Here is a 15,328-nt window from a genome sequence, read left to right on the forward strand (position 1 = left end):
TCTCCCAAACCTGTAGCTTGTTACCCAACCAGTTGTGTGCCAGCTGTGTCATCATGCAGAGCGATGACCTTCAGTGTATTCAGTGCCAGGTTGACGACCACAGATAACAGCAGATTCTGCATCGCCTCGGGGAGCAGGATGCAGTTCCCTCTCACCGTCCTCTGAATTTGAATACATGACCCGGTAAGATGTGACAATGCCCTCAGGACTGTCCCAGGTAGGTCGCAGTGAGGTGGAGTCAATGTCTGAGAAGGTCAAATCTTTGGGACGGTCTACGTCTAAAAAGTGCTCAGCAGACCCTTAGGTCAGTGTAAAATACATAACCAGAACAATTCATTCTAAAAGCTAGCAATTGTAAGTGACCAATGATAAACTTCATCAATCTGGACACAAAGTCAAGGACACGTCAGAAATAATTCAGCAGATCAGGTTGTGCTGCTTAATAATAGGAGCGAATCAGATTTAAACTAACTTTTATTAAGACAGAATGAACAGTAAAGTGTCTGATTCCATTTGATGTTGCAGTGTGGTGTACAGAGAAAGATGGTTACATTTATTGCCATGTATACAATTATGTGCACACTGGAGACCTCGTTAATAGGAATATTATTGATATTATTAATAGGAATCTGAAATGAGACAATGATACAGCTCAAGGTCCCTGGTTTCTATTGGCCACTCTGGCTTATTCTCTTTGTGTAAGCATCCCAGCCTTCCTTTCTGTAAGATTCAACAGCTTTCAGCCTATCAGGGGCCTGCAGAACACCGCGTCCAACGATGATGACATCTGAGCACTTATTGTGGATAACGTCCTCTGGGGTGGTGTACTGCTGGGCCAACTCATGACCTATAAAAAGGAGAGGGGCAAAGAGAGATGGAAGAATTGGGTGAAGAGGGATGGAAAAAGGGGGAAGTTGTCAGTTGTTCAAATGGCTGCAAACATAGAGCAGAACCAGCAATCATTTGGGATGCTACAGCACCACCCTTTGTTAAAGACAAGTCACAGCACCAAACGTGAAACAGCATACACATACAAGATTAGACATTGCTAAGGGGATTCGGGGGGTGGATAGAAAAGATGTGAGGGAATACATTTTAAGTTTAAGCCATAGGAATAGTTAACACACTGATGAGCTTGGTGCAAGGTTGTTGGTTTTTTCCTTCTTTACTTTTGTTGTTCTTTTTTGTACAGATTTGAAATGTGCCTAAAAGCATTTCAGAAAATTTTACTGAAAATTAGAGCCTGTGGTAGGGGAAACCTCCATCCTTCACCAAACACTGAATCACATGATAGAGACAGAAGGGGACAGAGTATTAGTGATAGTAACACCCAATGATTAATGTCTGTACTACTATCTATTTTACATAGAGTATGTTTAATTTAAAGTTCTAACTTGGGACTTTACTGTTGCAGAATTGTACTGCGCTATACAGAGAGGTGTTTCTGTAATTTCAAAAAAGAGACAGAAAACAAAAACAAATAAGCCATCGGCCTCCCTGTCCTCTAAAGATCAGCAGCTGCATTGGCCACTGAAAAACCCATATCGATCAACCACTACTCTGGAGCCCTTAATTACAGCAACGCGACACAATGCAACATAATGTACAATCAGTTCACCTCCTGCCTCCATCTGCACCCCTGGGGTCATGTGAATGAACTCTGGCCTCTCTGTGATCTTAGAGCCACAGATAAAGCCAATCACAAAGTCGGACTGCTCCTCTGCCATCTTTATCTGGAAAGACGAGAGAGATGAACAGCTATAGATTTCAGCAGACTTTAAAATGAGGACTGAGGAGCGACATGCTTACCACTGCCTTCGTGTATTCACCAGTAGCTAGTGACCCCTGGGTGCTCATCTCTGCTCTGAGCAAACAGCCTCGGCCCAGAGGTTTTCCAACATCACTCAAACCCTTGACCAACCCGGGCACAGCGTGAGCACTCACTATGTGGGACCAAGATGAGATGTAGTACAAGCCACCTGGAGAATTAATACATGACCACAATAATGACCAAAATAATGACACAGAATGGTAGATTTTATATACAAGCCATGTAAACATTTGGAATTATCGTCTTACCTTCATAGTGATCTTTGACTGTGTTTTCAGTGTCTGCAAAATTGTGATCATCAAAGATGAGGAAGTTGTGTTTCTCGGCCAAAGCCTGCAGCCTCTGGGTGAAGCTTACAGGACAACGCTGTTGGCAGACATGATAACAAGTTCAGCTGGTTTTTCCTGACACTAATCTGCTGCTAACAAATGGACTGGTTTAATTCCTACCTTGAGAAACTCTACATGGGTCTTCAGCATGCAGATCTGGGGACCAAGAGAGTCTGCTAACTGGAGCACCTCCTCGCCGCTGATCACATCAGCAGACAGACAGAGGTTGGACTGCTTCTCATCCATGATCCTCAACAGCTTTGAAGCCAGAGGGTGAATGTCTGCGAGCAAAAGGAGGGAGACTAAATGAAAAATTCTTTTCAATGCAATATATACAAGTATATAAACTTGTGCGTAAAATGACACTATAAGAATATGATGCTTTATATTATGTAATATATCACCAAATTCATGTCTGCAATAACCAGCCACACTTAAGTCAGATGTAAACTTTCTAATGTATATTAAGTTCTTTTTAGCTTAGCGTACTTTGACTGTGTTGGAAGATTACATACTTGGTAGTTTGGCTCTGTCTGCATAACTCAGCTCCAGTTTCTGTTCTAGACGTGGCTTCTTGATTGTAGGAAAAATACTGTCATTCTCATCCTTGGGACTGAAATTGGGCAGTGGAAGTTGCAAATGTTACTTTGGAGTTGTTAGTATACATTAAAACATGCACATTGACTGAACATTTCAGCTAAACAAAAATACCTGAAAGTGTTGTTGTCCAGGCCGAACTTGCTGACATTCTGGACAGTTTGGGCTTCAATGCGTTCACCTACACGCAGCACATCGAGCAGCTTGGACATAGAGATGATCGGATGGAGCCTGATTCCCTTAGAAGCCAACATCTCCACACCACCTTGCTCTCTGTCCATTACGACAATGGCATCTGTTACCTTTACCAAAAAACATTGATTAATAAACAGAAAGCAGTGTCATATTATTATCATTACTATGTTTCTGATACTGCACCTTCAGCCCCTCTTTAATGAGCACTTCAGCAGTTTCCAGGATGCTGCTGCCAGTGGTCACTGTGTCCTCAATGATCAGACATGTGTCTCCATTACAAAATGACCCCTCCACCAGACGCTTTGTTCCTGGCAAGGTTACAAAAAGAAGCATTTTGGTTCCCATTTTAGACAAACTGGTTACTTAACACTTATTGATGGGTTTGGTAAAGTCAGCATTCAATGAAGTAGGCCTAGAGATACTAAAACATTGTCAGACTCTCTTGATGGAGATTGACAAACTACCCACCATAATCCTTGTTCTCCTTTCGTCTGATGAGCATAGGCAACTCATGAGTAGAGCTGATAATTGTGGCCAAAGGCAGAGCTGTGTATGGAACCCCACACAACAAGTCAAACTCTAGCTTCTTCTCTTGCATTTGCTCGTATATAAGACCTGAGACCTGCAGTTAAGAAAAAAATATGCAATGTCAATATAGTACTCATGATAGTGTTTAAAGTGGATACAAATTTTGTGAATCTGTAGTTTGAATCAATTTGGATACGTTATTTAACTTTCAAGCAAAAATTTGGGGACTAATAAGTTTTTGTGTATGCTGTTCAGGAAATACACATTTACTAACTTATTAAGAAACCCTGTTATGGAATCCAATTCTTGTGGGTGCAACAGAGCTGCAATGCACACTATATTAGTAAAGTCAATAATACTTATGCTTTTAATAATGTGTCAAAGATGTTGATGCAACTACATGATGGTTTTGGAGCTTTGGTACATGGTCTGTATTGTGGATCATATATTTTACCTATTTTAAAAGATAAGGAGTAATAGGTTTTACTTATGATGGTGTGGACCCTGAACCGAGGGGTCGATTCAAATCCATTAGTGTAACTGCTGGACATCAATTTGCTAACTTACAAGCCCACGTGTCATCTTCAACTTTCCTTTATAATATAATTATATTTCGCCTTTGGCTAGTAAAATTGCAGCATGTTGTTTCTATAATTGTTATCCAGCCATATTTGGGTCAGTTAATTCAGAAGTTCTCGGAATATGAGGACAGTAGCACGTGTTTACCTCGTTCATCAGCGCCGGGTGGGAAACGAGAACCCTCAAGTCGATGTAAAATGGCGACATCATGCCGCACTTCAGCTTGTACTCTCCAAGCTTCAACACGTTTACATCGTGAAGCTTCAGGATTAAACTGTCGATGGAAATGTTTTTCTTCGTGTCGCACACATACTTTCTCTTAACTGCAGAACTCATTGCTGAAATTCTTCGGGCCGACATTACGATTGTGGAAGTGAGGTCATCTCAGGGCGACCGCAGCTGAAGTCGTCATCTCAGGGCGACCGCATCTGGACATATACGTGGAATTATAGTTTGATAAGCCCAAACTTATTAAATTTTCAAAAAATTCTGTTATATTTACCCTTGATTCGCTTCACCAGTGCCAAGCTTTACTTTGAAACATATCATGAAACAATTGACACAATCACGTGATTTGTGCACTTTCACACATGCTCCACAGCAATGTTTCTCTAAAGGTTTGAAGCAGTCAAAGTGCTGTTTCAAGTCTGCCGATCACTACTATTCATCACCACCATCTGAATGTATAGGATTACTACAATCTCTGGGGAAGGAAGAATACACCAAGAGAAGTTCATGAGGATGAGTTGGGCCGTTCTTTAAGGATTTATATTGAAAACTATTTTGAAAACGTTTTTTTTAATAAACACATTTTATAAACTTTCATAATGAAACTTTCTGACAGATCTTTTGGTGACTTTATTCGTTGATAAGGTTGTAGATACCTGCTGTAGATCACAAGGACCAAACTGACCAAACCTTTAGCTGAATTAAATCATACTTATTATAAATAGAAAAAACCCTGCAAAGGATGGATATTTACCTCTCCCCAAACGTTTTCTTTGGAGTTAAAATAGTAGATATTGTATGTTTTTCGGTTTTCTTATGCTAAACAAACACCATGGAAAACATTATTAGCATATTATAATCTGGTTTATTATTTCCCCCCAAAAAAGTTAAATAGTGGTTAAAATATTTAAATTGTTTTCCAAATGTGCCACACTATCTTGAGCATGTGCTCACATCTGGTCATCCCAATAAAACATTTGTAGACTAACCCCTGACTGGAGGATGGTTATATTAATTTTTTTTTAAATTGTGCAATGAGAAGAGCAAGGTAAAACAAGAAAGCAGACGATATTTGGTGTTAGTCCGCAATCATCCATTGAGCATGTTGAGGCCCTAATGCTGCGATGCTGAAAATATGATCCTTAGGGGCAGGATCCAACATAGCACCTTAGGGAGATAAGAATAACTTCCAGAGAACCTCCAGGAAATGGTAGGTTTTCTGTAATGATCTTCAAAATAAGCTTTTAAAGAACCTTTGAACAGTTCTAAAGAATTTCTAAAGATTTTTCAAGAGTAACCTTCATGCATGTCACCAGGAACCTTCCATAAAAAGTTCTGAATAGGTTCAAATATTATAAACATTTAAAATTGTCCCCTAAACATTCTGTTAAGCCTTTTCAGACTGACCTTTAAATTATCTTTAAGTAACATATCCTGAAAGTCTTATAATGGCAGACATATCCCTTCCTGACCTCTAATATATTCCCAAAAGGTTTTGTAAATGTTTTTCAAGAGTATCTTTTTGGATACCTCCAGGTGTCAAAGTGATTCCATTATTTTCCATTATGTTTGCCTATGAAAACCACGAAAAGGTTACAGAGAAATTTGAGAAACACTTTATGATGCTCATCATTGTTCTAAGATCCCACTCTCAATCTCAAGGGGTTATAGAGCAAGGAAGTGGGAGTAGAATCCCATAACTTTTAGTTAGGCTAAGGTTACAATGGGCAATGCTGGCAAATGTCATAATCGTTTACATCCAGTTCATCAAAGGTCAGAAAGCTGCATATGTGGGTGACTTCATTAATGAGTCCCTAGTTTGCCATGTGCTCATGGTTTATTGATCTGCATCTTTTGTTTGTCAATCTGCGCCCTTGGTTTAACATTATGTGTATATAGTTGTTAAATTTTCTGTGCTCATGTTTCACCAATCTGTGGGAACATAAATCGTTCCTATTACCCAACTACATATTTGTTCTATGGCATGACCCTGAGGAGGCTACTCAGTAAGACAGAAGCTCAAAAATATGTTCCTCTAACATAAAAATGACAACAGACTTGGGTTTTTTTCTGTTTATTAAAAAGATTCAGTCCACAGTAGTTTTAAGTTTGGCACCAACAATAATAAAAACAAGTTAATTAAAAAAGTGTACACCCCAAAAACATTGAACAAAATGCCTGAATAAAATGAGATAAATAAAAGTGGCTAAAAATGAATAATGTTGAATTTTCTAATTCAAATATGAAACTAACACTTAGTCAGCTTTGGCTGTTTAGATTTTAGAGGTGCTATGCCTTATGTATTATATAACACCAACATTACAGATCTATATTATAATATTTATTGCATGGGGAGTTCATGAACATACACTGTAATGTTTGCAGGGCAAGGCTTTTATAGCAATTCAAAATGAACACTGTTTATATTGATAAGGAAAGCTTGTTCTGAATGTATTTTTATTTAAGGGAAAATGTCAGTGACCAGGCAACGGACATGGACTAATAATATAATTCCTGTACAGCTTTTACAACCGTACATAATTACTAAGTGTAACTCTCATTTACTTTGCAACAAACTCCAGATATCTGATTTTTAAAGACTGAGAAAATGAATTCTATCATAACCTAAATGCCTTCTAAAAATATTTTCCACAGTGACGCCCAAAGGTGTGGAAAAAACCATAAGTTTGGCTTCAGGTATTATTAGGGACATTATAACAGTATTATCAGGAGTGCTGTGTTCTGACTTTGTCAAAGGAATCTGTAATGGAATGTTTGGAAACCAGAAATAAAAAGCAATATAGCAGGAACAGCACACAACAGCACAGCAATACTGGATTTGTTGTGTGTGTGTGTGTGTGTGTGTGTTTGAGAGAGAGAGAGAGAGAACAGTGTTTTTGGAGTAGGCAGGTTTTGAGGTGTTAAAGCAGCAGGATTTGTGCTCTTGATAAGATTTGTGTCAAAATTCATCTTGTCCTTGTTTCTTTTGAAGAAGCGATGATCCCAACCAACAGAAGAGTTGGACAGATCTTTAAAAAGGCACAAAGAGTGGTGTGGAAAAGTCTTTTTAAGACACTACAATTTTGGGTGGGGAAACCCTTTAAAGCACAAATCTGATTGAAATATCTTCTTTCATCAGAAGCTTGAAGAGGCTTCCTCCTTGAAGTGGTTGTGATAATGTAAGGATTTTCACTTCTCCGCCTTTGTTTTATTCTGTGGGACCCTGAGCATCAGCGAGCAGCTCCGGCCTCAAACATTCAATCGGACACTGGATGTTCTGGACAGTAGTAAAGAGCAGGGTCAAAGAAGAAAAAAGGAGAAGAGCATAAAATTAGTTGTGATTCAATTTAAAGAGAGCCCTCTACTACATCAGTGACTATTTATTTATTACTGTAACCATTTGATTAATAAGATCAATGGCTTCCGACTTGTCCCTTCGGGAGTTGCCACATTGATTAGGTATGAGTTCTTATGCCGGATGCTCTTCCTGCCACAACTCTACCATTTCTTTTAAAATCCTAAATTTTTAAAGCCATAACCAAAAAATAGCGTTAGTGTGTTCACATTATGTTTATATCAGACTAAACCTTTAAGGGGTTGTTACATTTTTCTTTTTATACAAAACTGATCAGAATATTAATTCTAAAATGTATGATGACACACTCACCAGTTTACGTAGTGCGTTTTCTCTGTATCGGTCAAAGACATCTGAGCTAACAGGCTGCAGCAGGTCAGCGTCCACATCAGTGGGTCCTCCTGGTCTTCTGCACTTCTCACAACGCCAGCCCTAGAAAAGGACGGAGAAAGATTACTGAAAATCCAAACACACTCTAGCTACTGTTGCCTTGATGCAGTTCTCATTGTTCACACAGTGGCAGAGACGGAGACTTTCAGCCTGTACATTCAACACTTTCCCAAAAACTGCCAGGATTAGGTTTGTGCACTCACAAAGAAACACACATACACCCACAGGTGTTACCCACCTGTTGTCCACCATAGCAGGTACAGGTACAGATGGCACCCAGATATTCTTTCTGCCACTGGTTGCCCACCTGGTACATTTTTCCATCATCATAACATGTTGACTCATCTGAAGGGTAATAATTAACAGTACAAGTTTATACTGTGGGTGTGATCCACAAACTATTGGGTATTTTCTTCACGTAGCTAACTAGTGCCGCGTGTGTCTGTGTCTATACTTACGGGGTTCACATTTAAACTCTCCCTTGCCATTTCCTAAGCAGGTGCAGCTTATCATGTGACCATTTTCAGCGCGGCGATCCCACATTTCACCAACACGGTAATTGTTGCCATTGTCATGACACCACTCTGAAAGAGGAGAAGCACAGAGAGGGAAACAAAAACAGGACAAAGATGACGAGAAGCATTAGAATGATGGGAGTATAGGAGGAAGAAATGTAGGGGAGAGGAGACAGAGGGGATTGACATAGAGAGGAATCAGATTTAGGTAGATATGTGACAGAAGAGAAGAGTTTATGGATCAGTTTATGTAAAGAGCAAACATCAATTGAAATCTTAAATGTCACAAGTATTAAACATGATCTCTAAAGTAAAGAAAGCCCTTCATCATTGTGCAAAACACATTTCCTCAAACAATGAAGTTAATGAACACTTAATGATAAACTTTTAAACACACCAGTCAGTATTAAACTGTTTCCAGTCCAATATACACACTATCCCAGTGAGGGGATATTATACAGACGTATAATGGCCTAAAACAATGCAAACGGATGATATCAGTTTCAGGTTTTATCATGTTAGCAAATGTATGTAGACACAACGAACACCTGAGACTGATGTTGGCTAGTTAGCTAAGAAAAGCTTTCAGGCTTCTTTCTGTGAAGAAACAACATGGAGGCCAGCATGGGCAACCTACAGGCAGAACTTCTTCAGTAGATATAGGGTACAGCTATAACATGTTGCATGGTGTAACGTGTTGCACAAAAATCATAATTGTTACTAATTCTTACGTATTTATTTAGAAACTACAATCTTTTTATTTTAAAGCTGCCCATGCTGCTGGAATTGTATTACTGCATGTTATGCCACATAGAACACGAATTTTACAATTCTATGGCTTGTTGTAATGCAATAATTAAGCAATTTACAATAACAATGTAAAATGTTTTTGAATAATTATTCAATAACATATATAGTAGAAGTATTTAAAAAATAACCCAAATTGGACCATCTTATTTGCCAATATGCACACAGAGTGCCTCTGTAATATTAAAACCAAGATATAGATGCTGAAATGTTTTGGTATGTAAAAACATCAATGTGTTACTCTGTGTCCTGTTGAATTCATAGTGGGATATATTCTTTTTCTAATGCCGTCTCATAAATTCCTATTGATAAAATCACATGGAACTATTCTACGTTGAATTCCATGGTGTTGTGTTAGGTGGATGCAAAGCATGCTGGGATGAGGTTATTAAGCCACTCACTGGATGAATCACACCTAAAATGACCACTGCCCAGGCCCAGGCAGCGGCACCACAGCTTGAAACCTGTGTCTGACATGCGCTCCCACTCTGAGCCAATCTCGTGATAGGTTTGTGTGAATGTGTCATAACACACATCCTGGGTTGTGGTAATAGGGATGTTGTCTGGAACTAAGGGATGAAAGAAAAAACACAATAGAACCAGATGAGTTGATTTTCCTTGCTCTGACTTGCAGACTTATATCTGACTGACTTTAGATTAGATAGATTAAACTGTGACAGTGTGTACTACTGTACCAGGATTGCCAACGGTTACAACTTTCTCCAGAACTTTCTCTTTGGCCCCACCCTTCATGGCCTCTACTACAACATTATAGGATGCTCCAGATGTCAATCCAATCAGTTTGGCACTGTCTGAAGTGCCAGGAAGACGCATCTAAGTATTAAAAAAAACACAGTTAATAAGTCGTCTTTACATCTCTAGCAGTATATCAGTGTTTGAGTGTGTGTATTTCTACCTGGAAACCCCTTTCCTCCAGGTGGGTTATGGGATTACAGGACACTTCATACTCTGAAGTATGGGGGATCTGTTGCCAGGAGATGGTTGTAATTGTCTTTGCTTCTTGGGGCAACTCTGTCTCATTATCAGGGAAACCAAATGCGAGACCTGGCAGAGGACCCTCACTCACCTGTAAGATCAAACACAAAGTGTACCAATAAAGTGAGTTCATAATATCAGATTTTATAATAAGGAAATCAACCAATCAACCACAACAGTAATATCACCTGGTGGTTTTTATATAAAAATATGATGTGGTTTAAAAAGATATTAGGAACTGATAAATGCTGATGTATCATTATGATCAGTCCAACTTTTATGTCCACAATATAAACACAAAAGCTGAACACAAACAGTTTTCAATTTTATTGGACCCACTTTATCAGCCTTACACACCTTGACCAAGGGGACTCTGTTTCCATCAGGACCTGCTACAGGAATATAGACAAGGGGTTCTCTGAGAGTGGGTCTCTGGCCTTCTTTGAGTCCACTGTAGGGGCCCTGAAGTCTATGATTAGGACCTAGGCTCTGGAACTCCGTGTAAATATGCTGGCCTTGCTGACCTAGTTCATTCTGGCCACCAGTACCAGCCAAGTTAACATGGTTGGAGGTAAAGCTAAACATGGAAACAGAGATTAGATCAAGAGAAACAATAGAAATGCTACTGGGAGAGAAAGTATGATTATGAAAAATAAAAACACATTCTTAAGCCCTCAAGCACCGTTTACATTTAGACATTTGGCAGAAGTTACAGTATTACCTAAATGACTTACAAGAGAGGCAGAATGCAAGCAAAATATCTAAGTCAATGCTACAAAAAGAAATGTCTCCATTTCATGTGACTCAAGTGCAAGTTTAGGGTCATAGGAAGTTTTGTTCTGTCTTTAACAAATTTATAACGGCACATTCTTAACCCATGCCAACATCATGATCATAAAGCATGATTATACAGGTTCTTACAGTTTGTCATTGAAGGACTCTGGAACATCCAGGATGTCAGTACTGGGCCGGTGAGGAAGAGGAAGCTGAGGAAGCTCAGGAACCAATAACTGATGATCTGTAGCTGGCTCTGATTGCATAAGAGACACATGTCTATTAGATTTTAGAGGCAAACAAGGCATCCTAATAGATGAATCTACCAGCTGATCTTTTTAGCATTTCAAAACAAAACATAGTTGTGTTTGCACTGGGTTCCTGATTTAAACAACAGGGGATCACTGAATCATGCCTTTGAGTTTTTCTGTAGTGTGTAGTATGAGAATGTAACACAACAGTTGTTACATTCTCTGGGTTTCAGCACAAGTCCATTTTCTGCTAACGGCACCGTATGCATGTTTGTACCACTCAATATACAAATGACCAATTAATTAGTACCAGTGTTAAAATACTGTAATTCCCCCCACCAAACAAATGTAAAGTACCTACGTTGCAATTGTTGTAGACAGATCCGATAAATTGCATTTTACGGTTCTATCAGCATTTATATGTCAAGACCTAAGAACTGTTTTATTATCCCACCAACAGCAACAACATGTAATAAGTTCAAAATGTTATATGTGAAGTATAATTTAACTTGGAGAGAAATTACTCATTTAATATTGGGAGAAACTGCTTTTGTCATTCAATAATGTCGTAAAGCAATGCATTTTGTTAATGAAAGAAAGAAATTGGATCCAAAGTTGGCACAGACAGGTGGCAATACTTACGTGTTCTGGCTTTGCCTACAAGAGGTGTGCTTCTCAAACCATTCTGCAGAGCAACAATCTTAATAACATACTCTGTTCCTGGTTTCAGACCTGTCAAAACAACACAAAGTTGTGAACATTTGTCATTTGTAGCATTTTTAAATGACTGTATTTGCATGTATGTTTTTCTTGTCTGTGTACAGTTAATTTTGTGCACCATAGTCTCACCATTTATAACAGCATAGGTCTGGCCCGCATGGGGTCTGGGAGTGAATTCTTGAGGCAAAGCTCCAGCCTTCTGGTAGGTAACATAATATCCAGTGATTCGTTGGCTGTGAGATGGCTCCCAGGTGAACGAGATGCTGTTCGGGTTCAGGGAGGTGAAGCGGATGTTGGTGGGTGGGAGGAGCAAGGGTTTGGCTGGAAGAGATAAAAACGTTTGAATACACGTATGTTTTGCAAACTTATCACTATGAAGAGGCAGACAATCTCTCAACTGAACAAAGAAAATGTTCTTAAAACAGGCGCTTTCAGAACACTTAGTACTGGGGACTACCCCCTGTTGATCTTCCTCAAACACTGGTCCTTTCAGGGATTTTTTTCCCCGTTTGCATTTGCAGGATCCAATACTGAAACAAACGCTCAGGCAAATGGCATTTTGAAGCACTATCAACTTGAACAGGATGAATTGCTGAAATTAAGGCAGATGCCAGTTGGTCATTCTATAGGAACAGTCCTACAACAAAATGCAACAAGTCTGAGCCTTAACCGCCCATCAATGCTGCATGCCTTTTCTCCCTGGGGAGACACAGATGGGTGGTGGTCTCAGGAGGTGGGCAGAAGGCTGTTGAGTTCATCACAGGCAACGCAGATCTCACTATGCTGAAAATCTTGGGTCTTAACGTATGTTAATGTACTGTTCTTACGAGTTCTAGAAAATGGATAATGAATACCTGTGGAGGCAGTGAGCGTGAGAGGCGGGCTGCGTCCATTTCCTTTCAGTGTATACATATTGATCTTATAAGTTGTTCCTGGCTCCAGACCTGAAGTGAAGACACAATGATATGTTACTGAAGGAATGTGTAAAAGAATCTGATGTAAATATTCATACAGGTTTGGGTTGACGCTGGATGTTTATGGATTTAATGCATATGCAGAGAGCTTCTCTTATCTGTGTACCTGTAATAGTGTATGCGCGTGAGTCAGGGCCAACGGTTCTTTGAATCGGTATGTAGCCTGCAGCAGAGGAGATGGGTGTAACCTCTACCAGGAAGCCAGAAATGGTTTCTGTCTTGGAGCGCCAGGTCAGAGTGATGGAAGAGTCGTTTAAATCAGAGATGCGTACACGACGAGGGGGGCTGATATCTGGGTATAGATGAATAAAGAGGGAGAAGAAACAAAATTAGAACAAAGGCTATATTTTTTTTTTACTAGAATAAAACAGTTTTTGTACAAGAACTATAAGCACCTAACTTAATGTAGCACAAAGGACACCTCTCCATACTCATAAATCAAAACTATGCATTTATTTGTCTGAATGTTTAGGAAATAGTGACTCACTCTCCAAAGTGGTGACCTCTCCTTGTACTGGCCTGCTGGTCAGAGAGTTTTTCAAAGCATATACATGGACCTCATATGTAGTATCAACCTGACAGAGAAGAGAAGAGATAAGAAAATAATTCAGTCTCTCAGTTATGTACAGACTCCATAAGAGTGACTTTAAGTTTACTGGCTGCAGCAACTGTTTGGATATGTATTAATTTACTAGGGCACAAAACAACTATAAAAACTTAAATTAAAAGTAGTATATAAGTCACTTTTGTTGTTAGTTGAACAATGTTCACTGTGATCGATATCTCTGTTAGATGATTGTCTTATTCTGGTGATATAAATGGAGACCAATTGCTGTAAATTTTGCTCAAGATTTCTGTTATAACCAGTCTTTAGAAAAGCTGCATAGTGACACTGCACTGACACTGTTATTGATTTTTTTTTTTTAAGAAACAAGAAAACACTTGCAGTCCTCCATTTGCAATCACCACACTCACCATGAGTGCAGAGATGTGTGCCTGAGTGTTGTCTGGGGCCAGGTTGATCTCTTTGGTGGGTCCACTCTTGTTCTTGGGGTTCACCACCACACGGTAGCCTGTGAGGCCTGTAAGCCCAGTTACTCGGTTTTCCTGACCGGGTGCAGCCCATTGCATGGTGAACGAGGTAGGGCCAACTTGGGAGAATTGGAGATCGGTGGGAGGTGAGATGGCTGGGGTGGGGTTGGAGGGGATAAAAAAAGTAAAAATAAAGCCAGTTAGAGGGAGGCAGTATTGGCACAGGAGACAGTTGTCGACAACTTTTAAAGTTAGAATAAAGTATTTTAAATGCAATGACTACTTGGTTTTCTTCCATACCTGTAGCTTGTTTCCCAACCAGTGGTGTGCTAGCTGTGTCATCATGCAGAGCGATGACCTTCACAGTGTATTCAGTGCCAGGTTGAAGACCATAGATAACAGCAGATTCTGCATCGCCTCGGGGAGCAGGTTGCAGTTCCCTCTCACCCTCCTCTGAACTTGAATACATGACCCGGTAAGATGTAACAATGCCCTCAGGACTGTCCCAGGTGAGTCGCAGTGAGGTGGAGTCAATGTCTGAGAAAGTCAAATCTTTGGGACGGTCTACGTCTAAAAAGGGAGAGAAGGCAGTCGGATTGGTGGAAGCAGGAGGACAAGACAGGATGTTGTTTTTTTCAATTTGTGTGAATTTGGCAAGTAATAATGATGTGCAAATATCTTTATAGTAATATAAATCCTCACTTGTTAAAGCATTCACCACCACTGGGGAGCTTTCTCCATCTTGCCCTAGAGCATATACACTCAAAACGTACTCTACTGTGGGCATCAGGCCTGAGAAAGTAATTTCCGTCTGGTCTGGAAAGATATGAAAACAAGGAAAAACATAAATTAGACTATACTAAACAGGAAGGCCAGATACATGATTCGGGCTAAAAGCTAATCGAATTTTTAAATATTTTTAAAGCACTACATAGTAAGAATTTGGGTTATAACATACCTGGAGCCACCACCTCAGTGAAAGATGGCCCCTGTCCATTTCTGGGGACACCAGTCACCTTGTATCCCTGGATTGGACCCCGGGCAGGGCTCCATTTGACCGTGACACTGTTGTCATTCACTTCTGTCACTTCCATTTCAGAAGGGGAGTGTACAGCTAACAGAGAAAATTGGAGAGATGAAGAGGAGAAAGCCGTAAGTATAAACACAGGCATGGAAACAATCATTAGAAATGCTTGATGATGTTTTGTGTCTGAAGGAGTATGATGT

At 39.7% G+C, this 15,328-nt stretch overlaps 2 protein-coding genes across 4 annotated transcripts in view; both read right to left on the reverse strand.

Annotated features, from left to right (window-relative positions):
* The window catches only part of LOC137132405 (fibronectin-like), a 34,386-nt gene that overhangs the window by 271 nt on the left and 18,787 nt on the right, over positions 1-15,328 (reverse strand). The window contains exons 32-49 of one of the 2 annotated variants that reach the window (XM_067514760.1): positions 15,060-15,215; positions 14,804-14,917; positions 14,402-14,671; positions 14,045-14,256; positions 13,557-13,644; positions 13,176-13,361; positions 12,950-13,039; positions 12,225-12,416; positions 12,018-12,107; positions 11,272-11,380; positions 10,708-10,927; positions 10,271-10,441; positions 10,050-10,188; positions 9,756-9,923; positions 8,491-8,616; positions 8,271-8,377; positions 7,955-8,074; positions 6,346-7,564 (exon numbers count right to left, since the gene is read on the reverse strand). In XM_067514760.1, coding sequence (XP_067370861.1) covers positions 7,496-7,564; positions 7,955-8,074; positions 8,271-8,377; positions 8,491-8,616; positions 9,756-9,923; positions 10,050-10,188; positions 10,271-10,441; positions 10,708-10,927; positions 11,272-11,380; positions 12,018-12,107; positions 12,225-12,416; positions 12,950-13,039; positions 13,176-13,361; positions 13,557-13,644; positions 14,045-14,256; positions 14,402-14,671; positions 14,804-14,917; positions 15,060-15,215 — 2,627 coding nt within the window. In that variant the 3' untranslated portion in view covers positions 6,346-7,495. Of the gene's footprint in view, positions 1-10; positions 279-6,345; positions 7,565-7,954; positions 8,075-8,270; positions 8,378-8,490; positions 8,617-9,755; positions 9,924-10,049; positions 10,189-10,270; positions 10,442-10,707; positions 10,928-11,271; positions 11,381-12,017; positions 12,108-12,224; positions 12,417-12,949; positions 13,040-13,175; positions 13,362-13,556; positions 13,645-14,044; positions 14,257-14,401; positions 14,672-14,803; positions 14,918-15,059; positions 15,216-15,328 lie in introns of those variants that run through there. The other variant, XM_067514761.1, reaches the window with a different exon arrangement.
* Positions 457-4,450, reverse strand: LOC137132406 (uridine 5'-monophosphate synthase-like). Of its 2 annotated transcripts, none has more exons than XM_067514763.1 (10): positions 4,207-4,450; positions 3,421-3,574; positions 3,136-3,260; positions 2,872-3,059; positions 2,676-2,773; positions 2,281-2,441; positions 2,080-2,197; positions 1,810-1,943; positions 1,619-1,733; positions 457-847 (listed from the first exon to the last, which is right to left on the reverse strand). In XM_067514763.1, exons 1-10 carry the CDS (start codon positions 4,417-4,419, stop codon positions 669-671), a joined length of 1,485 nt encoding a protein of 494 aa, XP_067370864.1. In that variant the 5' UTR covers positions 4,420-4,450; the 3' UTR covers positions 457-668. The 2 variants fall into 2 exon arrangements, with proteins under 2 accessions (XP_067370864.1, XP_067370863.1); XM_067514762.1 differs by having other exon boundaries at positions 1,810-1,979.

This window comes from Channa argus, chromosome 9 (genome assembly GCF_033026475.1).
Source record: "Channa argus isolate prfri chromosome 9, Channa argus male v1.0, whole genome shotgun sequence".
Lineage (NCBI taxonomy): Eukaryota > Metazoa > Chordata > Actinopteri > Anabantiformes > Channidae > Channa > Channa argus.